The 13,070-nt window shown below is 41.2% G+C and overlaps 1 protein-coding gene across 1 annotated transcript; it reads right to left on the bottom strand.

The window, feature by feature from the left end:
* Positions 1 to 2,212: 2,212 nt before the first annotated feature.
* Positions 2,213 to 11,617, bottom strand: ets2 (ETS proto-oncogene 2, transcription factor). The gene is given in 10 exon segments (NM_001140089.1): positions 2,213 to 3,947; positions 4,711 to 4,829; positions 5,007 to 5,276; positions 5,449 to 5,652; positions 6,105 to 6,179; positions 6,388 to 6,588; positions 7,598 to 7,717; positions 8,942 to 9,062; positions 10,484 to 10,553; positions 11,419 to 11,617. Coding segments are annotated over 9 exon segments (1,374 nt in total). The 5' UTR covers positions 10,532 to 10,553; positions 11,419 to 11,617; the 3' UTR covers positions 2,213 to 3,731.
* Positions 11,618 to 13,070: the final 1,453 nt, after the last annotated feature.

A 13,070-nucleotide genomic window follows, 5' to 3' on the forward strand; every position in this document is an offset into this window, starting at 1 on the left:
CCAAGCCAGATACCTGGCATGTCTTCTTGGATGCTAGTTCATCAATGTCTGGGCTCAGGCTCTGAGCTGAAGAAATCCTCAGTATCGAGCGAAGGTGTTCATCAGTCAGACGTCTCCTGTGAGTTGTTTTGGTCATCTTCATCGAGGAGAAAAGTTGCTCGCATAGATAAGTGCTGCCGAACATGGAGAGCATCTGAGCAGCTTGGGTGCTGAGGCATTGTGTCAGGGATGAACCGTGGAAACTGTGCGGCACCCACAGCATCATACTTTGACTTCAGCGTGTCGTTGCACTGGAGTTCAATCAGCTCCATTTGGATGTTGGTTGGTGCATTTTCCACATCAACTGCGAAGGGATTACTAAGCAGTTCAAACCTACATTTCTGGACATCGAAGTCGGCAAATCGCCGGCTAAACTCAGCGGCGAGAACACTGAGTTTTTCAGCAAACTGTGCGCATGGGAACACGGCGGTAGAGATCTGCGCTTTTATGGTTTGGCAGCAGGGAAAATGGCAAGGGTTTCCTTGCAGCATCTGATTCTCCCACAGGCACAGTTTAGTTTTAAAGGCCCTCACTGCAGCATACATGTCTGTGATGATGCGCCCCCCCCCCCGGAAGCTGCAGGTTCAGCGCATCGAGATGGCTCGAGATGTCACAGAGAAAGGCCAGCTCACACAGAAACTTTTGCTCCCGGAGCTCTGCTGTATCCTTCCCTTTGGTTTCCAGGAATTGACATATTTCCTCACGCAGCTCGAAACATCTGTTCAGTACTTTTCCTCTGCTTAGCCATCTCACCTCTGTGTGATACGGCACGTCTGCGTATTCCGAACCACACTCCTCTAGAAAAAATTTAAACTGGCGGTGATTCAGACCTTTGGCTCTTATAAAGTTAACTACCTGTGTTACTGTGGTCATAACATGTTCCATCTTTAGGGCTTTGGCACACAGTGATTCCTGATGTATGATGCAGTGGTAAACAGTTAGCTCACCTGCACAGTTCTCTTCCCGCATCTTCTCCCGAACCATGCCCACCTCTGGCCTGCTGGCCCCCCTACCTCTGCGGAAGCACAGTTCCCGCTCAGCCCAGTCAAAACTGTTCGCTGCTCTGGCACCCCAATGGTGGAACAAGCTCCCTCATGACGCCAGGACAGCGGAGTCAATCACCACCTTCCGGAGACACCTGAAACCCCACCTCTTTAAGGAATACCTAGGATAGGATAAAGTAATCCTTCTAACCCCCCCCCCCCCCCCCCCCCCAAAAAAAAAAGATATAGATGTACTATTGTAAAGTGGTTGTTCCACTGGATATCATATGGTGAATGCACCAATTTGTAAGTCGCTCTAGATAAGAGCGTCTGCTAAATGACGTAAATGTAAATGTAATGATCATTTAGCTATAAATGACTGATAATGATATACAAAAGACAACATGATTATAGTGCATAAATACAATAAAGTGTGTCATTCCCCAGCCTTGAACATTGCGAGCTTCACAACAAAAATTCTAACCTTCCTAAGCTTATCCATGGGCTTACATACAGTAGGTGTTTGATCATTGTTGGGCTAGAGTGGCGCAGTGTCTAAGGCCCTGCATCTCAGTGCTAGAGGCGTCACTACAGACACCCTGGTTTGAATCCAGGCTGTATCACAACCGGACGTGATTGGGAGTCCCATAGGGTGGCGCACAATTGACCCAGCGTCGTCTGGGTTTGGCCGGTGTAGGCCGTCATTGTAAATAAGAATTTGTTCTTAACTGACTTGCCTAGTTAAATGAAGGTTAAATAAATTAAAAAATATCTATATTTAAAAAAATCCTGCACACATACACTATGAAGCAATGCATTTCATAAGACTATGCACTGGTGAGAGATTCATACCGTACATTGCATGGCATTTTTGTAAATGGCAAAGGTGCTGGGGATGGAAGTAGCATCCGCTAAGATAAAATGTTCAATGGGTTAGTGTGCATTGAGACTAGCTGTGGATTGACAATAGATTTAACACAGAGTAACAAAGAAAAAAAAACAGTACTTTGGCAATTTAAAAAAAATTACTTCTTAATTCTTGGTGTGACAGATTTTTATCCTATTGGCTTAAGAAACTCACACACATTTTGGTACTCAACTAAGTGTTCTTTAAAACCCATGGCTCTTTAATTAGCTACCCCTCCTTATATTAAACTACCAAAAGTCAATAAAAGAAACATAATACCATATAAAAATAAAGCTTTTATTAAAATGTCAAAGCCATTTTCCATTTAAAAAACACTGAAATGCTGACAAAGTAATTTAAGTAAAGTCATTATGATGAATAAGTTACACAGGTCTTTGGCATGCCGATGACATGCACATCTTTAGTTACAGCAAACAGCACAGCATGTCACGCTGCCAATTATATATTCAGAGCTTGGATGTTGTAGCAAGACCAACATTCTATTATAAAATAATGTACAATAACCCTGTTGCTTCACCTGTCAGTTCAAAATGTTCTATATTATTAAGATTTCGACAACAGAATTCTCAAGATGATCTTACTTTTCATTGTGTTATACAATATCAATTAATAGAAGACGACTAAAATGATTAAGAGAACAGCACAAACACACATGGGCTAGGAAGGAATAAGATCGTACCCATGCCAAAATTATGCAATTTTTGTGTCTGTCATCTGTACAACAACTTGAAAAAGGCTGCTTTATCTTCTTCAGTAAATACACAGTGAATATTCATCGTATTTATAACAAGTACAGTAGTACCAATGTAATATATACACAGGGACTTTGGTACAGAATATAAAAACATACAACAAAATGCAACTATAGTTTAGAATAAACCATATACATCCACATGTCGCTTTGGTCACATAAAAATAAATAAACAATCAATTCACAAATTTATCCCTGATAAACCTGCTACAAAAATACATTATGATAGCTGCTACACCGTTACATTCAACCTTTAAAGCCATATTCACATGTGAATTGTGTATAACTCACCAAACATGACAAAATATTCATATTTACAGAACAACAATTAAATTATTTCCTTTTTGATAGAGGAGAAATGCAATAGCCACAATGACTGGTATTCCAGTTGCGCTGCAAGCTGGTCAGCAGGACAATGCATTAGTAAGCACAACAGTAAAGGCAATCTTAGCTATTCCATAAAATCATGAATACATTTTCCATCAAAACTCCTATTTAAGGCGCTGGAGCCGCCACCTCAAAACCATTCTTGTTTGGTAACCTCAAGATCATTCACAGTAAGTCTAAATGTCCACTGTTCAGACTCCATAAACACCATACTTGCTGAGAATAAGGCAAGAATGAAAAAATCATCTATGTTACATTGATCACCATTGTCATCTGCGCAATTAACAGCTCTCCACTTTGCAGATGGATACAGAGCTGATCCATTACAACTTCCACAATAACACTTTCACCCAGAGGGAATGCTTGATTTAAATACTGGCACCCCTCTCAACCAAAGCTTGCACAACAATGAACATTGATGGCACAAGAGCCGAGACATGAGCTGCCTCTCCAAATTAGAGATGCTCACTGTCTGCCCACCTGTGTAGCCACTATCAGTGGACATCAATCAGTGCCACCTGTTCAATGACCAGAAATTACTTTCAGATGGCCTGTACCATTAGCAACTTTTGCTAAGTTGGGGTAGTGAGACCCCACTGGCTAGATCTCCAACCCCTTCCCTTTCGATAAAACACCAGTTGGTTCAATCCTCAGTGTCAGGCTGGACCCCTAGCATGATGTGGAGCTCTTCGGCCGAGTAGCCCAGAAGATTCTGCAGGTCGCAGACGAAGCGGTAGACGTATCGCTTGCCCGAGGTCTTGTGGATGATGTTCTTGTCGTAGTAGTATCGCAGGCCACGGCTCAGCTTCTCGTAGTTCATCTTGGGCTTGTTCTTCCTGCGGCCCCAGCGTCTAGCCACCTGGAGGAGGAAGGAGAGAATGATAAACACCAATGCAAAACAGTCTTACACTACATCTTGATGTCTTCTGATGGCTCTTGTGTTGAAGACTTTTTTAGTCCTGTAAACTAGCGGTGTTGCCAATCTCAATCAATTGTATCCATTTTATCACACTTGATACTCGTAATCGGAAGACCCAGAAGTGTGGTTTAAATGCAGGTAAAGCCTATCACACAAGTGTGAGGATATTTATTTAAGCTACTCAGTAAGTACACAGACAAAAACAAACATATGTCCTCAGCAAAGTCGACAGAAAATATAACTAGATTGATAGCTAGAACAACAATCACTAGCAATTCTGATTCACACACAATGTTTGTAGAAGTGGTGTAATGTGCCCTGAGATGAGTGAGAGAGACGGAGCCCCGCGTATGTCTGTCTGGGGAAATAAGAGCAGAGGGAGAACGGCTTTTTCTAATCCAATCGTTACAGCAGGCTCAAACGATACCCCGCTTGTTTCTTACAGATATAAGAACTAGCCACTAGTTATTTAGAGCAGAAAGGGCTTCACAATGTTTGAGGGACAGAGAGATGCGTGCTGGCAGCTGACAATTACTATTTGAATTACAAAAAATACTTGTCATAATCGCATTCTGAAAATTCTCCATATCCGTTGCGATACTCTTTTTGTCAGAGTAGTCGGTACACCACTACTGTAAACCCTTGTGGCTATCTCCTCCACAACCTGATATACACATATTGTATGAGGCCAATTGACACTCACCTCATCTGGGTCAGTGAGTTTGAACTCCCAGCCGTCTCCCGTCCAGCTGATGATGGTCTGACAACTCTTATCAGTCAGGAGCTCCAGCAGGAACTGCCACAGCTGGATAGGACCGCTTCCTGTTGAGAGGAAAAAAGAGGCATAGGAGTCAGACGGCGATCAAAAGGCATAATTTGTGTATACACAACTATAGTGTGCTGTTTTGAACTGGTTGAAACTGGGGTTGACAGAGAGATAGATAGTATTTCATACAAGATGAGCTGGGTTTGACTGTGTCAGCGGGTTTATAAACTCACCAGTGAAGCCAGCCAGCACGGCAGCAGGTATGACAGGCTTTCCCAGTTCCACAGGCTCGTTCCTCTCCTGGACGTAGTCCTTGAAGGATAGGCCCTGATTCCCCAGGCTCAGAGTGCTGCTGTTGCACTCTTCCTCAAAGCTGTCGTTGGACGGCACCCTCTGGTTGTCCGCCAGGGAAGACTGGCTACCCCAGGATTGCAGCATGGACTCTGGCCCCTCAAAGCTGTCCATGCTCTCCAATGAACACAAACTCTGGTCCTGGGACGAGACTGTGGATAAACAAAGCACAGAGATGGTTAGTTCAACTGAAACTGAATCACGTTAAGGAACTATCACTGAATTCAAATATCTGTTGGGAATCGCTTACATGTGTTCCCTTGGAAAATGAACACTAATTAATTAACATTGATTAATAGCTTCTAGACAACAGTGCCTACTCACAGGCTTTGCAGAGTTGCCCTGCGTCTGGGTTGCTCCTGATGTAGCTGACGTTGACCGTGCTCAGCTGGGGCTTAGAGAACATGGAGAACTCCTGATCTCGGGTCAGCAGGGTAGTCTTGTCCGCAGTCTCAAACAGTTCTCTCAGCAGACTACCGCTGTTGTCAGGCACCTGCAGGGCACACTGGGTCACCTCCAGACTGAAGCCTGTAGAGAAGAACATATGCCCACTTAGCTCATCTCATCACACCCACCCCTCAGAGACCTCTTTGGACAGCCTAAAGGCCCAGTGCAGTCAAAAGTGTGATTTTTCTATGTTTTATATATATTTCCACACTGAGGTTGGAATAGTGATATCACTAGACAGTAAATGAGTTAATAGGCCAATAAGAAAGAGTTTCTAACCTCTCGCTCTTTCCCTTCCCAACTCAAACCACTCCCAGACAGTTTCTTTTTGACCATTTTAATTGAAAACAATCACAGTAAAGTACTTAATTGTTAGCCAGAAAATATTTCATATTGAGATTTTTTTAAATGGCTGAATTGGGCCTTTAAGGCTTCTGTTCAAATGAAGCTGAAGTCAAACTGTTTTGTCTATCTGATGTTTACTTGGATTTGAACCCTCTGGTGCTTAGTTTGTTTTTCTAATGGACGCTCACCGACAGAGCTCATCCAGTTGGTTACTGAGGGCACAACACTGCTGAGGCTTTTGGATTCTTCTCTCTCTTGACATTCTGGAAGAAAACGGAGGATAAAGTCAGGAACCGTCAGAAATACTGTTATTTGATTTTAGCATGTATCATTTAGCCAAAGGATACAGTAATTCAACAGAATAAAGAAACCATTTCCACCCGAATACAAAAAGAACTAATGACTCCACCTATTCTTTCCCCCATCTTCCTTCCACACAAACACCATCTGACTAAAAAGTTCCACGGTTACCTTTCATCATCTGGTCCAGGTGCTCCCACAGGATGTCGCCCACAAAGTCTGGGGCCAGGTCCAGGAAGCTCTCCTTGCCCAGGTCACACAGCTCCTGGCCGTTCATGTCAAACTTAAAGAAGTGGACGTTGGCCAGGCTGAACTCACTGGCTGCCCAGTGGAGCCACTGCATCACATGCTGCTTGGTCCACTTATGGGGGTCTGTGAAAGCGAGAAAGAAAAAAGATATGGCTTAATATACAGTCATTTTAAATTACTAAAACGTTAATGCACAATTCCATGGAAACCTCACCAAAATACACCAGTCTTTGTCTTGATTAACTAGGCTTACTTTTTAATGATTAAGGGACAGGCAAAATGTTTTACCAAATCTAATTTTTTTTATGTAAATGGCATGTTATAGAAGAGTCCAGACACAGTTTTTTCGATTTCACTTGGTTTTGAGAAACTTACCCCACCAGCAATAGACTTCATTATTGCTTGTTCTGCAGTATGGATAAACATGAACAAATAAGTCATTTTCGAAATGGGCGATACTTTTCTGTATGCGAGCATTTATATATTTTTTGGTTCCCATTGTGGTGACACGAGAAATGAGACACGTGGAAAAGTATCGGAAAAAGTATCGCCCGAGTCCAATAAAATGGAATATAAAGTTGCGGATAAAGTTCAGAATTACACAATTTCATGTGTACAACATCTAAAGACCTGCATCACTATGCATTTCTAAAAGGACATATTTGGGTGTTTTTGGAGCCTTTGTTCATGTTTATCTGTGGCCCCCATACTGCAGAATGAGCAATGAGGAAATCTATTGCTGGTGGGGGGCTCTCTTTCTCCAAACCAAGTGAAATCACAAAAAAAGTGTCTGGACACTTCTATAACATGCTATTTACATCAAAAATAGAGATTTGGTTAAAAATGGTGAACCTGTCCTTTAAAGAGGGGAAGAAAATAAATTACTTAAACACTCAACAAGTGGGAAAATGTCATACAAACATGGTGTTAACGAGTAAGAATCAGGAGCTAATCTATTGTGGAAGCTGGACTGAGTGCAAAGCTTTCGAAATGAGGCAAAAATGACTGACCTCCAATCCAGTTCAAAATTAGCTAGGAAATGAGCAAATTGTTATCCTTGTAGAAAACATTTCAATAGAAATTAAGAAAAAGGGAGGGCAATGAGATTGAGCAGGTGTAGAAAGTGACTCACTGTTGGAGATGCCACAGCAGCGTTGAACCTTGGAGAAGCCACTGAAGCTGTCCTTCAAGGCCTGACTCATCACTGCCTTACTGCACGGGGTCAAAAGTGGAACAGAGCAAGGGCCCATGTCTGGAGAGTTTACAAAAACAAATGTTTGATTACCTTATTAATCAACCTTTCTAGACCTTTCTTATGTAATAACATTGCTTTAACAGTGTCATAATTGTTTAAAGACCCAAATCAGTCCAAAACGCGCATTTCCTTTGTGCCTACGTGTGTGATAACACATATATGAGCAGGGTTTACTGTCAATGCTGTAAGAACAATGAGTTCTATCTGTATAATAACCTCTATTGCACAACACAAACCACAAGTTGGTGTGATCTCAACACAATAGGCAGGTCTGTCAATGCGAACAAGAATGAACAGTGTACAGTATGCCACTGCCTAATACTGTTCATAGTTGATCCAGCTCCAAATTGACTGTACACTACTCTGTTTTGTGCACACTAACAACAGCTTTAAAACACTACTCATACATATACAAACTCAAAAATAAAGTTAAATTTAAAGGCCCAGTGCAGCCAAAACCATGATTTCCCTGTGTTTTATATACATTTACACACCATGAGGTTAGAATAATACTGTGAAATTTTGAAACTGATGACGGTGCACTTTTAGTGCAAGAGCTGTTTGAAAAGACTGCCTAAAATGTCAGTCTGTTTAGGTAGGATGGAGTTTTGGCATGCCTGGTGACATCACAAGGTGTTTAATTAGTTAATAGACCAATAAGAAAGAGGTCCAAACCTCTCTGCCAATAAAAGCTAGTTTTCAGTTTTCCCCTCCCCACTCAGACCACTCCCAGCTAAATTCTTGCTTGAGAAATTGCTCTTTGCAAAGAAGCTATTTTTCTTTAATTTTAATTCAAAACAATCACAGTAAGGTACCTAATTGTTACCCAGTAATGATTTAATATTGAGATTGAAAAAAAAACCCAGCTGCATTGGGCCTTAAAAAAAATCTAAGTAGGGTTCAGACAGTTTAAATGGGCTAGCTGCCATGGAACAGGATGATAGATTGATTAACAAAGTTTGGGTTATGGATAATTGTTAACCACGAATAAACACCTGTTTTTCTGTTAATCATTAATTAAAACAGTTTGTATACCAGCAATCAGTTTAACTACATTGTTAACTTTGTCACCTCATGTCTCGCAAATAATCTTCCTAATAGAGTTTGGTCTAACTTTGGCCTGGGGTGATTAGTTGGTATTGGTGTTATGAAAGTGTTTTGGTGTAAAGTAGAGGGCTAGAGTGATGTGGCACTCGTTGGTAGGTTGTGGTGGTGGCGTACCATGTGAGACACAGTTGAGGCCAGAGGGCACCTCCTGAAAAGACTGCTCATCGTCTGAGGGGAGGAAGTATCCCGAGAACAGAGACATGGGATCTTCAAAAAGGTCAAACGCTGCCTGCCGCTGTGGAGGACAAACACATAAAAAACAAAATACTGTTAGTTTAAATTAAAAGACACAAAACATGTATTTTGCCTGATGATTTGAGAAAGCCCCATTCTACAGTATGTCTACATAATTGCATATATTAGGTGAGACAAGTATAGCCCTGAACGGATGACCAACACCTGATCACCCACAGATACTGTGAATCATTTAGGAAATACCTTATTCACTTCTTTAGACGGAGTCACATAAAGTGAGATAAAAGACAAAAGATAACAGAGCAGGCAAAAGCAATGACAGAAAGAACTCTGTAAGTGGGCACTCCCTTTCAGTAAAGCCAATCTGTCATCATTAGTCAAACACATCAGGCCTTTCTTATTCTCCCAGCTAAGCCTGGCCCTGAACCGCTGGGAGAGGATGACCATACATAGTCTTCCTGTTCCGTAGCAGAACTAGAAACTCCCCTTGATGCAGCTGGCAGCAGTTCAGCTCTGAGGGTTTATAACACAGCATAGGCTGCTGCTTTTTGAGAAAAAAAACTCTACCCCCTCCTCCCTCTATCCTTCTCGCTCCCTTTTCACTCTCTCTCGTTCCCCCTCTTCGAATCAGGTTAGACAAACCAGGCTCTTCTTCACAATTCTATTAGCTAAAAACAAGCCATTTTAAGATGAGCTCTGTTTGAATCTGCACTGTACCCATTTCAGCATTAGCCCTTTACAGATGCTGATGAGACTTCTTATGACGTTATACAACCAAGCCGCACATGAAACCTTAACAAATCATTAGGACATCGATAGTAAAGATGTACGCTAAAGTGCCATTTGTGCGCCTGTCTAATACTGTAAGGCACAATGATTTTTTATTCAAATAACTCCCCACAAAACACCATCCTTTTTTATCCTTAAACTGTTTAATGATTTGTCTATTTATTTGGCCTTAGAAAAGGTAGGCTGGCACAAACGGGGTCCTCAATGTCTCGAGAGCCTTTTTTCCTGCTAGTTACCAAGGGGACTAATTGAGTTAGTGGCAGTAGAGAAGGTGGACAGACTGAGAGCCTCTCCTCCATCAGCTCCCCAATTATCTTCACATTTAATATGCCTGGCTTTGTCCTCTTTCCTTTCATTTAATATTTTATGGTTAAAGTTATGGGGAGAAGAATAGCAGACTCAAGTGTGCTGCAACACACAGGATTTAAAAAGAAATCTCTGCTGATATTTGGAATCCGTGTTTCTTAACTCCCCAATAGCCTTAAGTGAAGGGTGCTCCAATTCCAGTCCTGGAGAGCTATTGGGTGTGCAGGATTTTGATCCAGCCTTGCAGTATCAGTTGTGATACAGTAGTCCTATATGTACTATACACAACTCCATCTCCAGCACTACGATGTATGCGATTTTCCTACTTATCTACTGTATTAGTGGCACAGCCTTGTGAAGTCTCACCTTGAGGCTGGAGCGATAGCCAGTGGACAAGGGGGCCACTTGGTCCATGCTGAGGTCACACGTCAGTAATCTTCAGGTAAATTACAGAGAGAAACTTTATGAGCAACACTAATACACATCAGTAATGACATCACACTGAATGGAAATTTGTATGATACTGTATCTGTCTCTGAGGGTTGTAATACGTTTCTCTACAATGACAATGAATTCACATGCAACCTATAGATCCACTGTTCTCCTAAATAGCAACAAAAAAATGTGCAATGTATAAATATGAGTATATTACAATGTCTTATTTTATACCGAGCACATAATGGCTTAATAGAGCCTAAATTGTGTTAGGCTATTACATTATATAAATAAAGCCTGCACATTGAATTCAATATCCTAATGCATTGGCACACTTTCCAAAGCAACCTGAACACTACTGAATAAATAGGCTATTGATTTGGTTAGTTTGGGGAATTACTTACACAAAAATATGTTTTACATTAGGCCAACAATTTCACACACACTATCATTATGACATCACGAATGGCTGAGACAGAAAAATAGCATAATTCTCTCATTGGTCACAAGTTTAATCGGTCCCTGAAATGACTCAAGGCCCCTCATGGTAGGGGAGGGTGGTCCTTCATATTAGATTAGCGCCACACATTCAATAGTGATTCCATTGACATAGCCATGTTGAATAATTCGTAAAGATATATTTAATATCAGTGATAAATTAATCATTACCCCAATTTAAATAATATTTCGCATAGCCCAAGGCATGGAATGGGATTTACCTTTGGTTATTATTCCACCAGAAACTATTATCGCAAATGTCATGTAGAACAGAAACAAACTATTCAGGAAAGCAGTACAGAGTCAAATGCCACATTGTCTGGGAATAGATCAAAGAACAAGAGAAGAGACACAAATCAGGGACCTACCTGTTGAATTGATCGGCTGTTCTTCAAAACAGCAACAGTGTAACGTTAAATTGTATTCCTTTTCGATATTGAATAATTATCCTATTCAGTGTTGTATGTGCGCAGGCCTATGCTGTATTTTAGTATTTGTACCTCCCAGATACACTGACCAGTATAAAATCAAAACAATGCGCAGCCTTGTTTCTTCGTGTGTGCTTGACGAGTGTATCTAGGCAATGAGGAAGTGCAGCTTTTTTGTTGCTGTTTTCATTGCGCGCTGTGTAGCTCAGTGGGAGGAGCGTGTAGTAAGCAATGGAAAATGATCATAGTGGAACATATTCAACGCCCTTTACCGCATGTAAACAGTGTTGCAGTTCTGTCATAATAGAACATTTATTAACGCTGAAAACGTGCAGAAGCCAAGCAACTCTGACGCACTTATCCAGAAATATTGTCAGTGATGAATGCTTATCGAAATCACACTCAGCTCAGTAATTCATAATAGCCTACTGTGGAATGGCCCTGTCAATCGTATACTTTGAGGGTTCAAAGGCAGTGCCACTTGAGAATAAATAAAAAAGATGAGAAAAGTTTCCTCAAGGATATCAATCAATCAATTAACCAACAACAATATTTTTGTTCACTGATATGTTTCAGCCTAGATCCAAAACATGGGCCAAAGAAAGATCAGGAAGTTATAGAACAAGAACATTAAGAATGGCCTGATTATTTTGTGTTGGTCTATTTAACATCTGTATGTCACAGCATTTCCCATCATGTCTGCATGAGTGGATACCTCCATCCCTAAATGATACAGTGTAAATGGCATTGACTGTTGACACATCCTCCCAGACACAAGACTGAGGGGGACAATGCCTGGACAATAGAGAGATGTACAGTGTGTGATGAAGTGTCACCCTTTTTCTCACCTTGACCATGAGAAAGACGGTAGCTATAGACCCCCTACTACAAGTGAATCAGTGAATAGGGTGTATCCGTATTGTAAAAAGTGCCCTCCCCACTACTTTCAGTCAAATGTAGTTGAGAACTCTTCCAGAGGTGTGGAATTTGGTAAACCTCATTGTGATTGGTGGGGCTTTGCTCTTTTGTTCTCTATTGCTCCTCTATTGTTCCTCAAGCAAAGGGGAGACCGATGACATCAGAAATTCCCATCAGACCAACTCTTTGAATGCCCTTCACCTTGAAGTCTTTTGATGAAAACATGTTTTTTTACCCTTTAGTGTGTGTAATTTACTGTATTTATACTTGGGATATCGCTTTTCAACAATAAAAGTTTAAAAATTGCTGGAGGACGTCTTTAAATGAAACCCTTGGGAGAGACGTTTTAGATTAGTAAAGTTTCAATGTCCAAGCTTGGTTGAGAAGGTTGTGTTTTGATTTGTAACAATGGACCTCAAAATTTGCTGTATTTATTTTGAATCATGTAGTATTTGTACATGCCAGTCTGTTGGACACATGCAGTATCTAGCATGGTTCTACAGGCCATGGACCATTTTCATCAACATAAAGTATATCAGGTGTTTAGTCAGTTCTATCTCTATGTGTGGAATGCTTTGACACATTTCAATCCATTTGGAGGATGGGGTACATCTTTGGAATTTTACCCCAAAGTTTCAGGAAGTAAAATAGTAGAGGGCCAGACTTTGGTAGCC

Source organism: Salmo salar, chromosome 04, assembly GCF_965601325.2.
Source record: "Salmo salar chromosome 04, fSalSal1, whole genome shotgun sequence".
Classification (NCBI taxonomy): domain Eukaryota; kingdom Metazoa; phylum Chordata; class Actinopteri; order Salmoniformes; family Salmonidae; genus Salmo; species Salmo salar.